Source organism: Macrobrachium nipponense, chromosome 13 (genome assembly GCF_015104395.2).
Source record: "Macrobrachium nipponense isolate FS-2020 chromosome 13, ASM1510439v2, whole genome shotgun sequence".
Taxonomy (NCBI): Eukaryota; Metazoa; Arthropoda; class Malacostraca; order Decapoda; family Palaemonidae; genus Macrobrachium; species Macrobrachium nipponense.
In genome coordinates, this window is record NC_087206.1 from 34,396,881 (window position 1) to 34,421,014 (window position 24,134).

Below are 24,134 nucleotides of genomic sequence, written 5' to 3' on the forward strand. Positions count from 1 at the left end.
GTAAAATGTGGAACCTTGCCTTTCGAGTGAGGCTATCTTCGAAAATGGCGACAAAGGAGGAAGACAAACGGCAGAAAACTTGTTATAGTACGTACACTTAACTTTACGAAACACATTAAAAAATGTCAGGAAACATAGAATAACTTTATGAAACACATTAACAAAACCATAACACTTAACTTTACAAAAAACTTAAAATTAAATTTTTTTTCTTTTTTGATTTTTACATTTTTTTTTTTTTTTTTTTTTTTTTTTTTTTTTTTACTTTTTATACTTTGTTTTTTGCAAAATTTCAATTTCTTCACCACTTTCAACTTTCAGCTTTTTTGTAGTATCAATTGGATCTTCCTTTTTGCTTACTCCTACATAAGGCCTCTTTAAAAAATAACTATCCAAGGAAGATTGCTTCTGCCTGCTTTTGACAATGTTCATGAAATAACTCAGGCAAACGTCATTGAACCGCGCAAGCATACGACCTGTGTAAGCCTTTTTGGGGTGTCTTTTCTACAAATGATTGCACCTTATGAAAAGCAGCTAGAGCATCCTTAATTTCTGCCGTTGTCATAGGGTCGTCCTCCTCCTCCTTGCCGCTGCTAGAGAAATCTTCTTGAACGATGTTATGTTGCATGGCCTCTAACTTCTTCAGGTCATCCGTTGTAAGCTCCTCTTGGTGTTCCTCGAGAAGGTCATTGATGTCGTCCTCGTCGACAACCAGCCCCATGGACTTGCTGAGTGCAACGATCTCATCAAGATCTGGTTGCAAAACAGTTTCAGGATCGTCAACTGCTCCTGAATCTGCACCAGCTTCTCCCACGTCGAATCCCTCGAAGTCTTGGGCGGATACGGCATCGGGCCAGAGTTTCCTCCACGAGGAATTCAAGGTTCGCCTCGAAACCTCCTGCCAAGCTTGATTGATGAGTCGGATGCATATCACAACATTGAAATGCTCCTTCCAAAATTCACACAAGGTGAGGTTTGTGGTATCGGTGATGTCAAAACATCTTTTGAAAAGATGTTTCGTATACAGCTTCTTGTATTCCGATATCACTTGCTGGTCCATGGGCTGGAGGAGAGGGGTGGTGTTAGGCTGAAGATAAAGAACCTTGATAAAAGAATACTCCGCCAGGATATCTTCCTTGAGGCCAGGAGGGTGAGCAAGGGCATTGTCCAACAACAGTAGACACTTCAGAGGGAGGCGCTTCTCTTCCAAGAATTTCTTCAGTGTCGGGCCGAAACACACATTTACCTACTTGGCGAACAAAAGTCTCGTTACCCAGGCTTTCACATTAGCCCTCCACATCACTGGAAGCTTCTCCTTCAGCACTTTGTGGGCCTTGAAGGCTTTTTATAGGACACGCAAGATTCTCGCATGGTCACTTGATGTCAACACCACAAGCTGACCCAGTAAAGTGTAATAGATGTCAAACACCCATGACAGTGCAGCATTTACTTGTTGAATGCCCAAATTGGACCCAACAAAGATCAATTTATCTACGGAATTAAAAAATGGAAAATATTCTTGCTGAAAGCAAAGATTTTTTAATTAACATCATAAATTTTTAAATAGTCTAATTTTTTTTATTTTTTTTTATTTTTGTATATATATATATGTATTTATTTATTTATTTTTATTTATTTATTTCTTTTACTTTTCACTTTTTATTTTCTTCTCAGGATTAATCCCTGAGAACCAACCCGAGAAGTCTACTTAAGACTCAGAGGTCTGGAAAAACTAAGCCCTATTATTAATAATAATCTTCACCTTCTACAAGGTATAGAGTTTTTAGGAGCCAGGAGATACAAAGTACCTGGAGCACCCACCACTCTTAGTGGATGGGTTGTGGTGTTATGTAAATATTTCAGTGTAGGTGACAGTGTCTGGATTTTTTTTTTTTTTTTTTTTTTTTTTTTTTTTTTTTTTTTTGGTACTGCACCCAGGGGAAGGGCACCTTTTAAAGGGTTTGCTAGCTATTGGGTAACTCTTTTAACTGCATAACTTCCACTGATGCTTTGGTTGCCATCAGATTACTCCATTGCTACAAAGCTTCCACTTAAGTAGAGGCAACCCTTGGCTTTACCGTCATGCAAGTACAGGTTAAGTTTATCGACAACCAATTGCAGTTTTATACTGCAGGCTCTCTTAACTGATAAGGAACAACAAGCATTGTATTAAATACTAGCAACTTTTTTTATTTCAAATTCATTATATAACAATTCTTTGTAGTAGAATACTATGTCTATGTATCCCCCCTTGTGTCAATATGGGATTCAGCAATGTAATTACTTGGTAAGTTACTTACTTACCAAACCAAGTAATTACAGAATCAGAGCCCACCTTCCTCCCCTCTGAAGGACATAAGGCATAAAACAAATGAGGATTGTCTAGTAGGTCATTCCAATATTCTGTTAGTGGGATGAGATGTTACCTATACAAACTGTATTTAGCGCTACCTGTGAAAGTTTGAATTTGAGCTGCCATATGAGTGGAAACTATAGCTATGTAATTAGTACTTGGTAAGTATATATATGTATAAAAACTTTATCTTATTATAAAAATGTCTTATTTCAGGTGCACTTGACATTTTAATTTTCTTTTTGAACAGAGTGGTGGTTTAAGTGGATTTATGGGAAGCTTTGTTACTGAAGTCTTAGCATTAGTTCGTGCTCATGTGGCTGCACTTGGTGGCAATGCTATGATTTCTTACTTCATGTCAGAATGTGTACTTTTACATTACCCATACAAAAATCAGGTTAGTGAAACTATTTTTTATTGTCTTCTCTTACTCTTCATTACACAGTAATTTGTATACCCTGTGCAATATTGTCAGCAGTGGTGTCCCAACTACATACTGATATAGATACCATAGAGATGTTCTTTCATGTTTCAGTTTAATACAGTTGTGAATTGTATTGCAACAAACTCATCATTTACATTATCCAAAATTTATAATCTCCATGAAGCCTAGCCAGTCTACTACTAATATAAGACAAGAAGACCAACAGGCTTAATAGCTGCACCGCATGTGCCTCCATTTAATACAGGTAGCCGAGAGCTATATCTCCTGTCTGCTTGTTGACAACAATCTGTGTTCCTTAACAGTTATTTTATTACAGGCAGTCCCTGGTTATCGGCGGGGTGCTGAATCAGCAAAAACTGCTATTAATCAAAACTTGGCAATTTATGGCGCTGATAACTGCATAATGGTACCTCTGGGGCACTGATAACCGGAACTCAGCGCGTTATGGCGCCATAAATCACCGATTTTATGGTGCTAGACAAGTGCCATGAAACCGGATCGCGGTTAACCGAGTCTGCCAATAAACGGGGACTGCCTGTATTTTTTATTATCAAAACATACTTCTCTTACATAATGCAGGCCAGTACAGGCGGCCCGCGGTTAACGGCGCAATCACTCAATGGCGAATCGGTTTTACGGCGGTCGTCAAAAATATTCATTAAAAAAATAAGGCATTTTAAAGGTATCTTTACGGCGCCAATTTCAGTTAACAGCGCCGCTAGCGCCGTTGCCTAACGAGTCCATACATTTGTAGAAATGCCGTTCAGACCATAAAGGTTATGCAAATTATATTAACAAATTTTATGGAGAGTTATTACGTAGGTATTAGGGTAAAATATATGCCTCTTGACGCTGTTCTATGCCGAAAATATCGAGTTACATAAGTGCAAATTTAGCTATGGATGTGTCGATTCATAAATGTTCATGCTTTTGTTTAAAATGTGTATGAAAATGTATTACGTGAAAGGCATTTTTATTTCTGTACAGAAATATGATACAAAGGCAGCTTTTGAAACTGCCCTTCACGTTATCAAATACGATATTTTTTCATGTTCTTTCTTGTAAGCCGCTGCCTGCCGCTCTTCCGAAAATATCGATTTAAAAAAAGTGCAAATTAGCGATCGATGTGTCGATTTTATAAATGTTTATGCTTTTATGTTTAAAATGTGTATGAAAATGTATTACGAATAGGGTATTTTTATTTCTGTGCAGAAATATAATAAACAGGCAACTTTTGAAACTCCCCTTCAAGTTATCAACTACGTTGTTTTTTTTTCAAGTTCGTTCTTGTATGCCGCCGTCTGCCACTCTTCCGAAAATATCGAGTTACATAAGTGCAAATTTAGCTGTGGATGTGTCGATTCATAAATGTTCATGCTTTTGTTTAAAATGTGTATGAAAATGTATTACGTGAAAGGCATTTTTATTTCTGTACAGAAATATGATACAAAGGCAGCTTTTGAAACTGCCCTTCACGTTGTCAAATACGATATTTTTTCATGTTCTTTCTTGTAAGCCGCCGCCTGCCGCTCTTCCGAAAATATCGATTTAAAAAAAAGAAGTGCAAATTAGCGATCGATGTGTCGATTTTATAAATGTTTATGCTTTTATGTTTAAAATGTGTATGAAAATGTATTACGAATAGGGTATTTTTATTTCTGTGCAGAAATATGATAAACAGGCAGCTTTTGAAACTCCCCTTCAAGTTATTAACTATGTTGTTTTTTTTTCAAGTTCGTTCTTGTATGCCGCCGTCTGCCGCTCTTCCGAAAATATTGAGATAAAAAGAGTGCAAATTTAGCGATCGATGTGTCAATTTTTCAAATGTTTATGCTTTTATGTTTAAAATGTGTATGAAAATATATTACGTAAAGGTATTTTCATTTTTGTACAGAAATAAGATACAAATTAAGGCAGCCTTTGTAACTACGCTCCACGTTGTCAGGGGATGGTTTTTCATGTTCGTTCTTGTCTGCCAGTTCCGAAAAATGCATTGTGTTATTTTATTAATTATGCATCTTTTCCATAAATCCTTTAAAAAGTTATACATTATTTCACTGTATCCAAGAATAGTGTATGTATTCTCATATTATTGTATTTTAAAATACTACGGCAAACTTAAGCCCGTATTCCGCGGAGCGGCCAATGTTGTGGTTTGAAATCAGCTGATGAATACGAGTCTGTTTCACCATAACGCAATTCTGAGCGAATGCTCTTGCTTCTAGTTAGCATAAACGAATATCTATATACTTGACTTATATGAGACAAAGTTATTTTTCCTTATACAGCGTGTTTTTAGGTGGAAATATTTATTGAATATGTCTCGTTGTGAATGTGAACTACTATTTTTTTCGTTAACAGATTACGTTGGCGGCATGTTTATTGCGTAAAAAATTACGTGATTCCGTTCGCAATAATCCTTTATATCATCGTAATACGAACTTTACGTTATTTATCTTATATCGGCGTGAAACCAACAGTAAAATGTGTTCTTTCAAGCACAGTAGTTTTGATTAAAATGATTTTATCCCAATTTTATCTACAGTTGTGTGTGATGGCAGACGTTTACTGCAGTTTTATCCTTGTTACCGATGTACGATAATAGTCATTAGCAGCTTGAACAGTTTTCTCAGCTTCAGTTATAACTAGGTTTAAATTTAACGTATATTTCCCGGTTGATCTTTAATCTATATTGATCTCTGATCTATATTGATCTCTGTCTATACGAATAAAGTTTATTTACATTAAGATATCTCAGTTCTATTCTATACATAACGCCATTTATAACAAATACGGCAATGTTGCACTGTAGTACGATGATCGAAATACAAGCCAAACAGATGTTATCCAGTTCGGTTGTACTTAGAAAAAAAAAAGTCGTTTCTCGTTCGGTTGTTCATGGCTGTACACGTTCACGCAACGAGTATAACGTTAAAACCACACTTTCATCATTCTCTTTAGCTGTTATTGAACTTATGTAACTAGAAGATGGATAAAGTTAGGCCATTGTAATTTGATCTCTCATAAAATCGGACTATCGTAAGACTAATGATCATAACCTGAACACTACAGCTACCTGTACACTGTATAAACTTTATTTTATCTTTACATACTCTAGACACCGACATGTACTGTACAGTAAATTCTATAGTACTGTACTGCATAAATATAATTTTACTTATTGCGCCGTTGTGGGATTACGGCGCCTTTGACTGGTCTAGAGTTTCGAAAGAAGGTGTGCGGTGGCCATAGGCTTTAAAATTGCTTAACGTCGAAAATCGCTTGGCGTCGGTGGCCAGGAACGGAACCCCTGCCGCTAACCGAGGGCCGCCTGTACTAGTATTCCTGTTTTATCAAGTTCTTCTTTTCTACTTTTACGTTTCATGAAATGACAGACCACAAGGAAAACGTTTCCAAGTACTATCAACCTATCTCTTGATCTACCATATAAAATAGCATTTCATTAAGGAAGAGCATGTACTGTAAGTACAGTCTGTAGCTGATTTCATAGGAAAACATTGCCTTTTGTTTTACTAGTGTATTTTCTAATTTTCTATTGTTATATGTGAACCTGCCAAAATCTGGCCTTAGTAAGTTTGCAATTTAGTATTCTTTTATTATCTGTAAATTATAAATGTTTGCATATAATTTTTTAAAAATTGATGAATGCACTTGGTGGGAAAGGTTGAGTACTGTAGCATGTACTCTTAAAAAGCCTAAAACCCAATAGTACTTGGTTCCTGGTCTTAGTCCAGGTCTACATGCTTTCAGTTTTCTTGGCTGCTTTATGTATTCTTTCTAGAAGTCACACTTGCTGCTTCTACTTTGGATATATATATTCTTATCTACATTACTTTTTGGCCTTATAACATAATTTTTTATGTTACTTTATTGGGACCTATAAGATGAAGGCTAGAGATGAATTGCTCCAAAATGGTAGAATGGTCAAAATTTGGAGGTTTTTTGATGAAACACTCAATAAAACTGACAAACTTTAAATTACAGGCGGCATGCGGTTAACGGCGCAATCACTCAACGGCGGTTGTCAAAAATATTCATTAAAAAAATAAGGCACAATTTTCAGTTAACAGCGCCGCTAGTGCCATTGTCTAACGAGTTCATACATTTGTAGAAATGCCGTTCAGACCATAAAGGTTATGCAAATTAAATTAACAAATTTTATAGAGAGTTATTACGTAGGTATTAGGGTAAAATATATGCCTCTGACGCTGTTCTATGCCGAAAATATCGAGTTACATAAGTGCAAATTTAGCTATGGATGTGTCGATTTATAAATGTTCATGCTTTTGTTTAAAATGTTTAATAAAATGTATTACGTGAAAGGTATTTTTATTTCTGTACAGAAATATGATACAAAGGCAGCTTTTGAAACTGCCCTTCACGTTATCAAATACGATGTTTTTTCATGTTCTTTCTCGTGAGCCACCGCCTGCCGCTCTTCCGAAAATATCGATTTAAGGGGGCCGGCCGGAACCCCTATATATGGTGGTATAGGGCAAAAAATACAAAGTCATGAAAAAATTCATGGAGCTTCATATGGCAATTTAGAATACTTATACGAAATATTTCGTCAAAATTCCTCTTACTTTCGTAGTTACAGGGTAATTAGTTAACTTAACTCAATAAGCCTAAAACATTGATCCGTACAAGAAAATGCAATATTTCTTCTATTATCGTAAATTTTGATAATTATTGTCAAAGAAATTGGGAGAAATGGCATCTGTAGACATTCCCCGAGTCGAGAAGGAGACTTCAGGCTCAGCTACCAAGTCCAGTCCTGATTTAGTGCGATCACAGACTTCAAGTAGTCTACGCGTTCCATTTCACCTCTGACATTCGCCTGCTTTTATGTATGTTTATGTATGTTTCGGCAAGAATTTCATCATGCCAATGAGGAAAAGACAAGGAAAACATCTCGCTAACATACAGACGAAGAAAAATCGCTCAAGTATTATTACAGAATATCATAATATATATGCGTAGTTAGTGAAGAGAGAGGGGAGGGTTGCGAAGTAAGGGTTGCTTTGTAACGACCCCGTCTTGCTTGACAGCACACGTCACACTGTGCCCAAGGCTACGATCTTTGAGCAAAGAGATCTTCATTTATGATAAATAACAAAGTTTTGTTTATTTTAATACCCAAAATGGAATATGAAATTCATAATAATCATGATTTATTAAATTGTCTTTGTAAAAAAAAGTGTACGCCTTCGAGTTTCACCTCTTGACATTCTCTTGCATTTACGTTTGTTTATCTTTGTTTCGGGCAAGAATTTCATCATGCCAAAGAGGAAAAGACAAGGAAAACATCTCGCTAACATACAGAAGAAGAAAATTCGCTGTAATAAGCCGAATTAGTGAAGGGGAGAGAGAGAATTGCGTAGGAAGAAGGGCCCCATCTTGCCTCAAGCAGTGCCCCAGGCTGCGATATATGAGCAAAGGGATCATCATTTATGATTAAATTATGATAAATAAAATAGTTTTGGTTTATTAATACACAAAAAAGAAATATACATTCATAATAATCACTATTTATTAACATTGTCTTTATAGAAATACGAAGGAAAACTTTGAACGCCCGTATCTCAAAACTATACTTATTGACCTTCAAAATCTATCTTCTCACTTAGTTTTAAAGCTATAACATTGGAATTTGGTATATAACTCAGAAAGACATTATAGAACAATCAAATAGAGCCCTTTTTTCCAATTTTTGTTTCGTATTTTTTTTTTTTTTTTTTTTCTCCTGATTTATAGGGTTTATTTTTTTACCATATTGAAAAATTCATATCTAGCAAAAAATTGACTTTTAGAAAAAAAACTCTCCATTCGATTGGAGGTCTACATCAGGTCTATATATGGTAGTAATCCCAGGTCTTAATATTAAATATCAAGGGAGGAGATAGAATTTGAAAAATGGTTATTTTCGGGATAAATCGCCTTGGCGTCACAAAACCGAAGGTCAGAGGCAAAAATCATATGCGGTTTGGAGATGTCCCAAGTCACCTTATTAAGTGGTATGAATATCAAAGTCCTGTCCTTAAAAAAGGGCATTAGCCGGCCGGCCCCCTTAAAAAAAGTGCAAATTAGCGATCGATGTGTCGATTTTATAAATGTTTATGCTTTTATATTTAAAATGTGTATGAAAATGTATTACGAATAGGGTATTTTTATTTCTGTGCAGAAATATGATAAAAAGGCAGCTTTTGAAACTGCCCTTCAAGTTACCGACTACGATGTTTTTTCAAGTTCGTTCTTGTATGCCGCCGTCTGCCGCTCTTCCAAAAATATCGAGTTAAAAAGAGTGCAAATTTATCGATCGATGTGTCGAATTTTTAAATGTTTATGCTTTTATGTTTAAAATGTGTATGAAAATATATTACGTAAAGGTATTTTCATTTTTGTACAGAAATAAGATACAAATCAAGGCAGCCTTTGTAACTACGCTCCACGTTGTCAGGGGATGTTTTTTCATTTTTGTTCTTGTCCGCCAGTTCCGAAAAAATGCATTGTGTTATTTTATTAATTATGCATCTTTTCCATAAATCCTTTAAAAAGTTATACATTATTTCACTGTATCAAAGAATATTGTATGTATTCTATATTATTGTATTTTAAAATACTACGGCAAATTTAAGCCAGTATTCCGCGGAGCGGCCAACATTGTGGTTTGAAATCAGCTGATGAATTCAAGTTTGTTTCACCATAAAGCAATTCTGAGCGAATGCTCTTGCTTCTAGTTGCACTACAAAACGAATATCTAGATACTTTACTTATATGAGACAAAGTTATTTTTCCTTATACAGCATGTTTTTAGGTGGAAATATTTATTGAATATGTCTCGTTGTGAATGTGAACTACTTTTTTTTTCGTTAATAGATTACGTTGGCGGCATGTTTATTGCGTTAAAAATTACGTGATTCTGTTCGCAATAATCCTTTATATCATCGTAATACGAACTTTACGTTATTTATCTTATATTGGCGTAAAACCAACCGTAAAATGTGTTCTTTCAAGCACAGTAGTTTTGATTAAAATGATTTTATCCCAATTTTATCTACGGTTGTGTTTGATGGCATACATTTACTGCAGTTTTATCCTTGTTGCCAATGTATGATAATAGTCATTAGCAGCTTGAACAGTTTTCTCAACTTCAGTTATAACTAGATTTAAATTTAACAGTATATTTCCTGATTGATCTTTAATCTAAATTGATCTCTGATCTATAGCGAATAAAGTTATTACATTAAGATGTCTCAGTTCTATTCTATACATAACGCCATTTATAACAACTCCGGTAATGTTGTACTGTAGTACGATGATTGAAATACAAGCCAAACAGATGTTATCCAGTTCTGTTGTACTTGGGAAAAAAAAGTCTTTTTTCGTTCGGTTGTTCATGGCTGTACACGTTCACACAACGAGTATGACGTTAAAACCATACTTTCATCATTCTCTTTTGCTGTTATTGAACTTATGTAACTAGAAGATGGATAAAGTTAGGCCATTGTAATTCTATCGTAAGACTAATGATGTAACCTGAACACTACAGCTACCTGTACACTGTATAAACTTTATTATATCTTTACATACTCTAGACACCCAAATGTACAGTGGACTCCCCGTATTCGTGTTCTTCTGATTCGCGGACTCACACATTCGCAGATTTCTTTGCGGAACTTTTCCCCGCATTATTCGCGGAAAATTCGCGCATTCGCGGTATTTTTCTATGATAAATATCCACAAATTCCTGGGTTTTTTTTTATGAATTTCATCATAAAATGCACATTTTGTGATAAAACTATTCAAAAAACCAAGTATGAAAATTTTTAGTGGGTTTTTCTTGAGTTTTAACTAACAAAATAGGCTGTTTTTAGCATTTTTATAGGGGTTCCAAACATTCGCGGATTCTAACTATTCAGGGGGGGGTCTGGTACGCATCGCCCGCGAATACGGGGGGACCACTGTACTGTACAGTAAATTCTATAGTACTATATTGCATAAATATAATTTTGCTTATTGCGCCGTTGTGGGATTACGGAGCCTTTGACTGGTCTAGAGTTTCGAAAGAAGGTGTGCGGTGGCAGTAGGCTTTAAAATCGCCTAGCGTCGAAAATCGCTTGGTGTCGGCGGCCAGGAACGGAACCCCAGCCGCTAACCGAGGGCCGCCTGTAATTTGTATTTTACATAGCTAACAAACCTGCGGTCTTGACATTAGGACCCCTAGATGCTGACCCCTTGGTGTGGGTAGTGGTCTTAGGGACCAGCAGCTGGGCCCTGATACCTGATGGAGATGCTTTCTCACTGATCCTTTAGGGGCCAGCTGTTCATCAAACAAAATTAGTCAGCCTTTTCCTATTGCTGTAAATTTTTTCTATTTTTCTACCTCCTCCTCCTATTTAGGTGTGGGTTTTATGTTTATGACTTTTGGCTTGTTTCTGGATATGATTTCACTTGTGCTTTGGCTTTGATGGAAGGTGAGGATAGACAGCATGCCACCTCACCTGAAGAACTCAAGTACCCAATGTGGTTGAGCGAGGCAAAAGTTTCATGTCAAACCCTGCCCTCTGTGCCGGGTCATGACTCGATGGACATCATGACGTGACACCTTACCACTGAGGGTGAGATGTATACCCCTAGGGCAGCCCTTGTCAAAGGGATGGCTGCGTCCTCTAATTGTGGCTTGGTGGGCAGGGGGGTTACCCAGACGAATTAAATCTTTACGTTTTTATGGCCATCCCCTTTCTCTTATCATCTGACCCTGGCATGGAAATGATCGTGGCAATAGATAATTTGGGTTTGAACATCGTTACAATGGAACCTTTTTCTTCTCCGGTTTTGGAAAGAGAAAAATGCAAAATTGAATTCAAGGAACTTAAATAATCAGAGGAATAAAAAAGGAAGAATGGAGATTCTTCCTGGTATGTATGAATTAATTTTATACAATAAATTCATAGTTCTTAGGCTCGAAGATGATGTATTGTGGAATATTAGTGTATTTAAGGCAAGTAGAGAAATTAATAATGTATGTGACTATGAGCCAAAAATTCGTCCACAGGTTGATGGGATCCTATTAGTCGAAGTTTCCTCACCTGAACAAAATGAAAAATTACTGAAGATGAATACCTTAGTAGGGCGAAAATTTACGTGTTTCCCTCATCGTATTCATAACCAAAGTCGAGGAGTTATATATGCTCCTGAATTGTTTTTATTAAACACTGAAGAAATTCAGTAGGAATTAGAGGAACAGAATGTGGCAAAGGTGGTCAGAATAAAAAAAAAAAAAAAAAAAAAAAAAAAAAAAAGGTGGGGGATCAGATTGTTCCCCTCGCAACACTAATCCTCACTTTTAACACCCCATAAATTGCCTAATGCTATCAAGGCCGGATGGCTGAAGTTCAAAGTCAAGCCATACATACCATCACCTTTGAGATGTTACCACTGCCAAATGTTTGGTCATTTGATCCAGAAATGTAGAAAGAAAATAAATGAAGAACCTGCTTTATGTTGTAATTGTGGCCAAGAATCACATGGACCATACAATGAGCCACCGTCTTGTATTAATTGTGGAGGAAATCATCCTGCATCCTTAAAAAGTTGTTTGAAATTTATTTTAGAGAAGGAAGTGCCAACAATTAAAGTTATGGAAAAGATTTCTTTTAAAGGAGCCAGAAAGAAAGTACTTGAACTTCAAATAAGGCCAGGAGTTAGTGTCCTTGGTAATTAAGAAGCCACAGTCCAGTGTACAAGTGCCAGCTACTCATGCAGTGCAACAGCAACCATCCGCTGCAGTTACAAAGTCAAACCAGGCTGAGACAATGCCACGGGGAGAGGAGCATGATGATAAATCCAAAGTATTAGATCTAAAAGTGGGATGTTCTTTAAATAATCAAAATAGCACATCACCCCAGCAACCAAAAATACAGGTTCTCAAATCATGTACAGCAGAGATACCAAAAGGAATGCATTCGGCTACATTTAATGGAACTTGGCCCAGATCAGATCATAAGAAAAGAGTGAGAACACCAGAAAAAAGAAAAGATAAGAGTGAAAATGAAAGTAATGAACTTTCCTTTCAGAAATCCATTGTTATCCAGAGTAATATTCCCAGGTTAAAACGTGTAAAAGATAATAGTTAATTATCATCAGTAATAGATCAGCTGCTGCCGTGCAGTCTAACTTTTTAGTAAAAGGCTAGGTTCACCACCAGTAACTGTGGAAACTGCTGCCTTGCAGTCTTACTTTTTAGTAAAAGGCTAGGCCCACTGCCAATAACTGTGGAAACTGCTCCCTTGCAGGTCGACTTTTTAGTCAAAGGCTAGGCCCTCCGCCAATAACTGTGTTTGATGATAGCAAGGGCATGCGGTCGTAAAAAACCCTTTGCCAAACAATAAACCATGCCTGATGTTGTAAGGAATATGACTGCAACTAGGGCGTTCCCTGTAAGTGACGCACATCAGAATCCCCCCTACTGGCATGATAAATGGGTGAGGGGTACCGGAAGGTTCACGACTGCAGCCAAAGAAGTTAGTGAAAGAGTGGAAGATAAGAGCAGGAATGTGGAACGTAGGTACTCTCACAGGAAAACTGAGGGAGATAGATGTGATGGAGAGGAGGAGGGTAGATTTCTTGTGTGTGCAGGAGACTAGGTGGAAAAGGGGGTGGAACTAGAGAGATAGGAAATGGGTATAAGCTATATTGCAACAGGTCATGAGAGGGAAGAAATGGAGTTGGAATTATAGTAAGTAACAACTGGAAGGAAAAATAGTAGAAGTAGAGAGTAAATGATTGGCTTGTAAAGATTCCAATAATAATTGGGGACAAGGTAGTACAGTGGTACCTCGAGATACGAAAGCAAATACGAAGATTTTTGCGGCTCTACATACGAAAATTGTTGAAGATACGAAAGGTTGTTGCTGTAAAGTCCGAGATTCGCCTAGACCACCGATTACAATTGTAAAACTCGTGCGCTGCCAACTGAGTAGACTCGCCACTATCCTCCCACTCTCCCATTGGTTCCTGATGCTAGTCACCGCCATAAGATCCTTCTCTCCTATTGGTCAGCATCTCTCCCATGATTCCATCATGCATCTACGTAGCGGCATACTTTTTCAGCCACTTCGCGGCATCATCGGTATCGTAAGCACGCGGAATTCGTTCGTTCTATACGATTTCGTTTATTAACGTAAATTTGTTATTTCGTTGTAGTACTACTTTATCGTGTTGTGTGAGAACTTTACTTCATACGTATACGTACTACATAACTTGATTATGCACAGTATATACGTAGTCATGGGTCCCAAGAAAGTTGAAGTAGGAAAGAAGAGGATGCTTTCTTTGGAGACGAAGATGGAGATCATTAAAAAATATGAAGCTGGTACGCGATTGAGTGTGATGCGTGACTATTTTGTCCAGCAAGAGGAGCCATGTGCTCGATGAAATGGAAAGGCTGCTTCTTGTCTAGATAAAAGACAAAGAAATCGCTGGTGATTCAATAATGGAGACGGCAATCTGCCACAAGGCCAGTGCTATTTTCGTCGATTTGATTGCCCAGGACGAAGATGATGAAGGAGAAGGGACATCGACGCCAACCCCAGAGTTCAAGGCTTCTCATGGGTGGTTCGAAAAATTCCGTAAACGGACTGGCATCCATTCGGTGGTGCGGCATGGGGAGGCAGCCAGCTCGGACACAAAAGCGGCCGAAGCCTTTATTAAGATGTTCGACGAGATGATTCTCAAAGAAGGCTACAGTTCTCAGCAAGTCTTCAACTGTGATGAGACTGGCCTTTTTTGGAAAAAAATGCCTCGTCGGACGTACATCACGCAGGAAGAGAAGAAGCTACCCGGGCATAAGCCTATGAAAGACAGGGTTACGCTCGCCCTTTGTTCGAACATCAGTGGGGATTGCAAGGTGAAGCCCCTACTTGTGTATCATTCAGAGACTCCTCGAGCCTTCAAGGCCCACAAAGTGCTTAAGGAGAAGCTTCCAGTGATGTGGAGGGCTAATGCAAAAGCCTGGGTAACGAGACTTTTGTTCACCGAGTGGGTAAATCTGTGTTTCGGCCCAACAATGAAGAAATTCTTGGAAGAGAAGTGCCTCCCTCTGAAATGTCTGCTGTTGTTGGATAATGCCCCTGCTCACCCTCCTGGCATCGAGGAAGATATCCTAGCAGAGTATTCATTTATCAAGGTTCTTTATCTTCCGCCTAACACCACCCTTCTCCTCCAGCCCATGGACCAGCAAGTGATATTGAACTTCAAGAAGCTGTATACAAAACATCTTTTCAAAAGATGTTTCGACATCACAGATACCACAAACCTCACCTTGCGTGAATTTTGGAAGGAGCATTTCGATATCGTGATATCCATCCGACTCATCGACCAAGCTTGGCAGGAGGTTTCGAGGTGAACCTTGAATTCCTAGTGGAGGAAACTCTGGCCTGATGCTGTATCCGCCCAAGACTTCGAGGATTCGATGTGAGCGAAGCTGGTGCTGCAGGTTCAGGAACAGTTGACAATCCTGAAACTGTTCGCAACCAGATCTTGACGAGATCGTTGCACTCGGCAAGTCCATGGGGCTGGTCGTCGACGAGGACGATATCGACCTTCTCGAGGAGTACCAAGAGGAGCTTACAACCGATGACCTGAAGGAGTTGGAGGCCATGCAACATAATGTCGTTCAAGAAGAGTTCTCTAGCAGCGGCGAGGAGGAGGACGACGATTCAATGACAACGGCAGAAATTAAGGATGCTCCTGCTGCTTTTCATAAGGTGCAATCATTCGTAGAAAAGAGACACCCCAAAAAGGCTTACACAGGTCGTATGCTTGTACAGTTCTATGATGTTTGCCTGAGTTGTTTCAGGAACATTGTCAAAAGCAGGCAGAAGCAATCTTCCTTGGATAGTTATTTTTTAAAGAGGCCTTTAGTACAAGTAAGCAAAAAGGAAGAACCAAGTGATACTACGAAAAAACAGAAAGTTGAAAGTGGTGAAGAAGTTGAAATTTTATATAAAAAAAACAAAGTATAAAGTAAAAAAATGTAAAAATAAAAAAAAATAAAAAAAATTTTAATTTTAAGTTTTTTGTAAAGTTAAGTGTTACAGTTTTGTTAATGTGTTTCGTAAAGTTTAGTTTATGTTTTCCTTACATTTTTTTATGTGTTTCGTAAAGTTAAGTGTACATATCTGCCGTTTGTCCTCTGTCACCACTTTCGGAGATAGCCTCACTCGAAAGGTAAGCTTCCACATTTTACTACATATGTAGTATTTCTTGTATACCATGTACACTAATACACTTTATTTACAGGTACATACATATTAGTATTACTAGTATGTATTAAGTTAGGTATTGAATGGTCCAAATTGTTGTAGTATTTCATTGTTTATAGGTCAATTTAGCTTTATTATGAAATTTACTGGGGTGTTTTTGGAGGGCTTGGAACGGATTAGCCATTTTACATGTAAAATTCGGTTCAAGATACGAAAAACTCATGATACGAAGGCCACCTCGGAACGGATTAATTTCGTATCTCAAGGTACCACTGTACATATAATACTATCAGCATACGGTCCTCAGATGGGGTGCCAAGAGCAAGAGAAAGAATTATTTAGACAAGAGTTTGAGGCTGCCATTAGAACAGTGAAAGAGGAGGAGAAACTAATAATAGGAGCTGATATGAATGGTAGGGTGGGGAAGAGAAGAGATGGGTATGAGGAGGTACATGGAGACCATGGGTTTGGAATTAGAAATGAAGATGGGATTATTTATTGGAGATGGTTCAGAGTTTTCAGTTGCTTTGTATGAATACATGGTTTCAAAAGTTAGATAAGTACTTGATAAGTTATGAAAGTGGAGGACTGCAGAGCCAAATAGATTACATCCTGGTTAGAGGAGCCGACAAAAGCAATGTGACAAACTGCAAAGTGATCTTGGGAGAAGCGTGTGTTAAACAACATAGTTTGGAGGTTTATGGCTCTTAAAATGAGAGGTAGGAAACCCAAGAAGAGAAAGAGAAGATTTAGAAATAAGATTTGGGACCTAAAAGGAGAAAAAAGGGGGCAATTTAGGAGGACTGTGAGAGAAAGTGTCTGGAAAGGGGGAACGTAGAATTTGAACAAGGTAACAGAGTGGAAAATATCTGGGCAGACATGAGAGAAATATGCATGAGGGAAGCAGAGGAACTGGTGGGAAGAACCAGCGGATATGGGGTGTCGAGAAGAGAAAAGTGGTGGTGAAATGAGAGGTGCAAGAATCAATCAAAAGAAAATCAAAAGCTTTTAAGGACTGGAAAGTAAGGCATGCACAGGGTGCAGAGGTAAGGTACAAAGAAGAGGAAAGAGAGGTGAGAAGGAGAGTAGGTATGGCTATTGGAAGGGCAGCAGAGCAGTTGAATGAAAGACTAGGAACAAGAGAAGGAGAAAAGGATATCTATAAGATTTCAAACTTGAGGAAAAGGCAGAGACAGGATATGAGTAAACTGGGTTTCATCAAGGACAGTGATGGAAATATATTGTATGGGGATGAAGACATTAAGAAGAGATGGTGAGAGTATTTTGAACAACTGTTAAATACTGAAAATGAGAATGAGGAGATGGGGAAAGCACAGAGGGTGGAGGGACCAGCAATGGAGATACAGGACACAAAAGTGAAGAGAGCATTAAGGAAAATGAAGAATGGTAAGTCACCAGGTCCATCAGAGTTCCAAATTGAAATGATCAAATTACTAGATACAGAGGGGAAGAAATGGATGCTGGATTTAATAAAAACTATATGTGAAGAGGAAGAAATGCCAAGGGACTGGGAGGAGAGTCTAATAGTATATATATACAAGCAGAGGGGAGATGTCATGGATTGTGGTAACTACAGGGGAATTAAGCTAACAGAGCGTGGATTGAAAGTTTTAGAGAGAATACTGGATGAGAGATTAAGAGATATTGTAAAGAACAGGAAACAGCAGTATGGTTTCATGAGAGGAAGAGGGATGGTGGATGCGATCTTCATAGTAAGACAGCTACAGGAAAAGAGGCTAGAGGGAAACTAGGAGCTCCATCGTGCATTTATAGACCTATAGAAAGCGTATGATAGAATCCCAAGAGAAGTGATGTTTTGGTGTTTAAGGGAAAGGAAAGTCCCAGAAAAGTTGGTTAGGCTTGTCGAGATTATATATAAAAGAACGAGCACAAAAGTGACAACAGCCGTTGGGGGAACAGAAAACTTTGTAGTGTTGGATTACACCAGATCATTTTTGTTTGTACTGGTCATGGATGTATTGAGTGAAGAGATCAGGAATGAAGAGCTGTGGGAGTTATATACCAATGATCTTAGTGATTACGGCTGAAAATGCGGAGGACCTACAGAGAAGGGTTAGAGAGTGGCAGGAGCCTTTAGAGAGGGGTGGCTTGAAGATGAATGTGAATAAAACGGAGGCTTTGCTGAGAAGTAGGGAAAATAGAGAGAATGTAGAGGCTCGATTATAAAACAGGCAGAAAAGTTTAAATACTTAGGATCTACTTTAAGCCAAGAGGGAGGCTGAAGTTGACAGTAGGATAAAAGTCACATGGGGGGTGTGGAGAGAGGTAGTTGGAGTGGTATGTGATAAGAAAATGTCAATCAAGCTAAAAGTCAAGATTTTTAACAGTGATAAGACCAGTTTTAATGTATGAAGCAGAAACATGGGCTCTAAGAAGAAAAGAGGAAGTAAAACTTGAGAGAACAGAGATGAGAATGCAATGAAACAAGAAGGGCTGGCTTAGTAAAGATTACAGAGGTTATAAGAGAGTCATGATTGAGATGGTATGGGCATATGTTGAGGATGGATGATGAGGAGAGAGAGAAAAGGTTTTGGGAGGAACCTGGTAGAGGAAGAAGATCGAGAGGAAGACAGAGAATTAGATTGCAAGATAAAGTGAAGGAAGATATGGAGAGAAGGGGTTTAGTGGAGGATAGAAGGCACATCAGGCAACCGGCCCCTTAATGTAGGAATAATACTGGGAAAGAAGAAGAAGAGTAATGGAATGCAGGCTTTCAATATTGCAGTGGAACTGTCAGGGGATGCAAGCCAAATATGAATCTCTAAAGCTTTTAATCAAAGAAGACTTACCAACATGCATTGCCCTGCAAGAGATGCTTGGACAAAAGATTATATGTCCCAACGAATACATTTTTTATCATTCTGATTATGATGAGTAAGTAGGGATTCATGAAGGAAGTGCTATGTTAATTAGGCAAGATACAGCCCACAAAAAATATCCACTGCAAACAGACTTACAAGTGGTTGCTGTTCAGATTTTTCTCAAAAAGAACCATACCATATGCTCACTGTATTTACCTCCAAATAGAACCTATCATAATCTTGCTCGAGAATTAGAGGGACTAATAAATCAGCTTCCAAGGCCTTTTCTCATTGTTGGTGATTTTAATGGAAGACACTCTTTGTGGGGTGATGTAATTTCCAATCCTAAAGGAAACAATATTTATAGTTTTATTGAAGACCAAGAGCTTGCAATCCTTAATTCTGGAGAACCAACATATTTTCATATTCAAACTGGGACCTTTTCTGTGATAGATTTATCAGTATGCAGTCCTGATTGTTATCTTGACTTTTCTTGGAGTGCAATGAGTGAAGGATTAGGAAGTGATCACTTTCAAATCTTTATTAATGTAGTAGGTGAAATTGCTACACCAAGATCATTTCGTTGAATATTGGATAAAGCCCACTGGGCATTATTCACAACCCTAACTTATTTAGAAATTGATATAGAAGATTTCCAGTCCCTGGATGATGCCCTGGATTTCCTTTGTAAACTAATTCTTGATGCTGCCCAGAAGACAATTCCTCGTACAACTTGAAAATTTAAAAGAAAGCCAGTTATACTTGGTGGAACCTTCAATATCAAATAGCTTGTAAAGCAATGTGAGTAGCTTTTACACGCTATTGCAGAAATAAATGTTCCTAATATTTAATCTTATTTAAGACGGCACGAGCCAGGTTTCGATACCAAGTAAAACAAGCCAAACATCAGTCATTGGTAGATTTTATCTCAAAAATTAATTGGAAAACCCCTTTACCTGAAGTCTGGAATAAAATAAGAAAAATTAGTGGCAAATATGTACCAACACCTCCACCTGTTATTAGTGAATGGAAATGTGGTTGCCAATCTGGAGGATGCTACTGAGATTTTTGCTAACCATTTTCCTATTGTTTCATCTAAAAACCCAAGTTCACCTTATTATGAAGAACTTATTCAAAAGGAAAATAAAATTCTTGACTTTACAGCCATGCGAAGTGAATCATATAACCAGCCATTTACCTTTCAGGAATTTTTATCTTCCTTGTATCATGTAATGAATCTGCTCCTGGTGCAGATGACATAACCTATTCAATGATAGAAAATTTGCAAGAGGGAACACAAAAGTTTATGCTTAGTATCATCAATAAGATATGAAAAGAAAGTGCATTTCCAGCTGTGTGGGACGTAGCCTTATTACTGGCTTTTTTAAGCCAAAGAAGGATGGTACTATTCCCTTTAGTTATCATTCTATTGCTCTAACGACATGCATGTGTAAGTTGATATAAAAAATGTGGTTTTCATCAAAAGTTCTCTTGTACTGACATCTTAGTGCATCTAGAAAATTCATTACTATGCGAGGCTTTCGTCTCCAGGAATCATCATGTATCACTTTTCTTTTGACCTAGAGAAAGCTTATGATACAACCTGGAGATATGGTATTTTGAAGACACTCTATGTTAATGAATTCTGAGGAGAATTACCATTATTCATCCAAGCTTTCCTAAAAAAATCGAAGGTTCAGGGTTAAAGTTGGAAACTCATTTTCATCTCTTCACAGCCAAGAAGGAGTTCCACAGGGAAGTGTCCTTAGTGTGACGCTGTTTGCTTTGTCCATTAATGGCATTACCTCTGTGATTGCTAAAGATATGTTTTCCTTATTTGTTGATGAGACCTTTTTATCATTTACAGCCTTGCGAATGGCAGTGGCTGAGAGAAAAATGCAGTTAGCCATAAACAAATTTGTCAAGTGGGCAGAAAAAAAGGGGTTTTAAATTCTCTACATCAAAAACTGTTGCTGTACATTTCTGCGGCCTTTGGATTCATGTCATCAGATATCACTTGTTCGATACTGGCATAGAATTCAGAGGATTCCTGACTCATTAACTTGCTGAGCAGGTTTTAATGATAAATATTTTTGCCTTTATGAACATAATCTACGTATCCAAAAACCATTTGGATACTGAGTTTTAAACATTTTAGAAGATTATTCTATTCCAAAGGTCAAAGTCTGTCCATTTAAGTATTCTGTTGTACCCCCTTGGAAGCTTCCTTTTGTGGAGCACTGCAGGTTCTTCACTGGTAGCAAGGAAGAAGCGAGTGCTGAGATGCTGCACATCTCCTTTTTAGAACATTTGGCAGACCATGATGGTTCAGTCTTAGTTTTCACAGATGGATCCAAGTCTGACGCAGGCATTGGCTATGGAGTTGTATTTCCCAGTTTTAATAAGAGTGGAAGGTTACCAGATCAGTCATCCATTTTTACAGCAGTGTTATGCAATCCTAACTGCCCTTAAAGAGATTGCCTGTCATTCTGGAGAACACTTTGTTATATGTTGCGATTAATTGAGTGTCTTGCAAGCTGTTGGTCATTTTAATTCACTCCATCCTATCATAATTGAAATTTTAGAGTGGCTTTAGTTGCTTAAGATTAGTGGTAGTAAAGTATCTTTCTGCTGATCTCCTGCACATGTTGGTGTGGCAGGAAACAAAGTAGCAGACTCACTTGCCAAAACAGCTGTCAACCAAAGTAATATAAGTAGGTGTGCACTCCCTGCAAATGATTCCTGGAAATTTGCATGGGAGCTAGAAAACCAAAAAATGAAAGAAATAGCCTCCATCTTTCCTTGGAAGTATTTATCAATGACTAGGCATAGGGAACTAATACTCAGCCAGCTTAGAATAGGTCACACAAAAAAAACACATGGCTTTCTGATGAGTGGGAATCATCAGCCTTATTGTAACAACTGCTTGGTACCATTGTCAGACACCTGATAGTTGAGTGCCCCAGTCTGTCAGGTGAGAGAGGTAATTTTCTCCAAGTTGCAAGGGAACTGAAGGTGGTTTTTCCCTTGCCAAGGTTTTAGGGGCTGATTTTAATAAAAGCGGCCTGTTTAATTTTATTAATGCCATCGCTATTTTAAATAAGATTTAATTTTTACTCTTAATCTTTTAAGTTTGATAGGTTTTATGATTATCTATTGATTTTATTTTATGGGGATTTCCCTTTATCAATTTAATTTCATTAGATTTAAATGAATTTTTAATGCTTTTAATATAAGTTCCTAATTTTGTCTTGTGTGTGCATGTATATGCATATGAATGTATTTGTTTGTTTGGATATACGTACATATACGTATATGCCTTATATATTCTATTTTAGTGGCGTCAAAAATCAATAGCAGTTGCAATGCCAGATAATCTTTAATAAGTCAATCAGTCAACATTAGGATAAAATCTTCTTGTGCCAGCTGGAAACTGGTAAAAAAAAAAAAAATTGTTTATGTTAGGAATTAGTGGCATTTGGCATCTGTAAACACTAGCCTAACTTTGTTTACAAGACGTAGCCTAACCTGGCTTAGCCTTCAGCCCTCAAAAGAAACATTAGCCTAGGCTATGATGGGTTAACTACAAATAGAACAAATTTACCGTAGTCAGTAATACAAAATGAGCATCTATCTAGCCTAGGAAGAACAGCTTAACCTAACAATCCTAGCACTTAGCCTAAACTCTAACAAAGAAAAAAAAATTGCATTAGTAACCTGATTCCATAATTCATCGCCAATTTAAATGTAGTATATGCATAAAACAATATCAAAGATCAGTTACAGTTAAGGATAATATAATATTATAGAATATTTATGGTGCATGTCTAGATACCTAGGATAACTGCAAAAACCGGCATGGGAGTTTTAGAAGTTACAACATAAACAATTTCCTTTGTCGTCTTATACAGTCACAGCAAGTCCCATTGTCTTAGTATGATAATGTAAAATGTAAAATGGTATTGTAAGTAATAGTGCCTATGTCCGGATGGTAGTTAATAACATCATTGTTAGGGGTTTCTTAGAAAGTGTCGTTTTCTAGTTGGTGCCTTGCCAGTTGTCCCTTCTTCGTTTAGAAGTCTCTCTCAGTCGAGGTATTAAGTCTTCTTAATTTTTAATACAGGAAAGATGATAGAATAAGATAGAAATGTTATGATACTGCATTGGACTAGGGTAGTCTTGGCTGTAGAACCCTGGGGAAAGATGCTTTACTTGCTTTACTGCTCCCTTCTCCATCATCTTCCTCACATCTTTGAGAGCTAGGTGTTTTCAAAAGCCCCGAGCATAAATGATGTGAAGGAGAGGCGGAGCAAAGTCTAAAGGAAGTAGTTACCCTACCCGAAGGACATCTACCTACCATGGCCGCACCCCAAAACTCTGCCATGTAGCCCTATGGCTCGCCAGGCATCCCCCCACTACTGGCTAAGAGTGGGGAGTGGCAACGACTCTTATCATCTATCTCCCCTGGCTCTGCCTCCACTATTTCCCCTTCCTGGACTTGAAGAGTGGGTCTGAAAGGGATGTTGCTTAGGCAGTTTCTTGGTGATGAAGCAGGTTGAGAAGGCTTGCTCATATTAGCTGGTCTTACATGCTTCATGAGAGGAAACTGCGGATTCTGCCTTGGAATATTAGGGTGAGAAGGAGCTGCTGAATTAACTCACAAGTTAGCACTCAAATGGGTAAGGTACAATATGGCCTTAGCACCAAATTGCAACAATCTGATGTAAGAAACATTATTGAGTGAATTTCTTGAAGAAGAAGAAATTCTGGCCACCGCTGTAGACCACAAATCAAGCCAGGAGACAGTTTGTAAGACAGAAGAGGCAGTCGACTTCAAAGAGGCTGCTTCTTGAAAAGTAAGGGAAAACCCTCTGTTCTAACCTGATCCAGGGTCAGCCCCAGCTTCAATCAGATGACATCAGAGTTGACTTGTCTTCTCAGAGGAGGCATAAGAGGAGTTGCATATCTTCTATGGTGAGGAAGGGGAAGGTGGAGAAACTTGGATGACCTGCTGGAGTAAAGAGAGTTATCCTGGCACGAAATCAAAGAATTTACATAATTCTGGACTTGAGTCTGTGTGACTGGAGCAAGGTAACTCAAAAGATGGGAGCAAGGTAATTCAAAAGATGTTATCAAGTCCTTCCTTGGTCCCAGCAAGGCTTCTATACCAGTTGGGGAAATCACTGATGGAGTTGGAGTCTTCT

General features: G+C 38.0%; 1 protein-coding gene across 4 annotated transcripts in view; it reads left to right on the plus strand.

Moving 5' to 3' along the window:
- LOC135225732 (uncharacterized) overlaps nucleotides 1-24,134 on the plus strand; it is a 391,490-nt gene that overhangs the window by 353,636 nt on the left and 13,720 nt on the right. For all 4 annotated transcript variants that reach the window (XM_064265117.1, XM_064265118.1, XM_064265116.1 and 1 more), the window contains one exon: nucleotides 2,604-2,750. In XM_064265117.1, coding sequence (XP_064121187.1) covers nucleotides 2,604-2,750 — 147 coding nt within the window. The remainder of the gene's footprint in view (nucleotides 1-2,603; nucleotides 2,751-24,134) is intronic.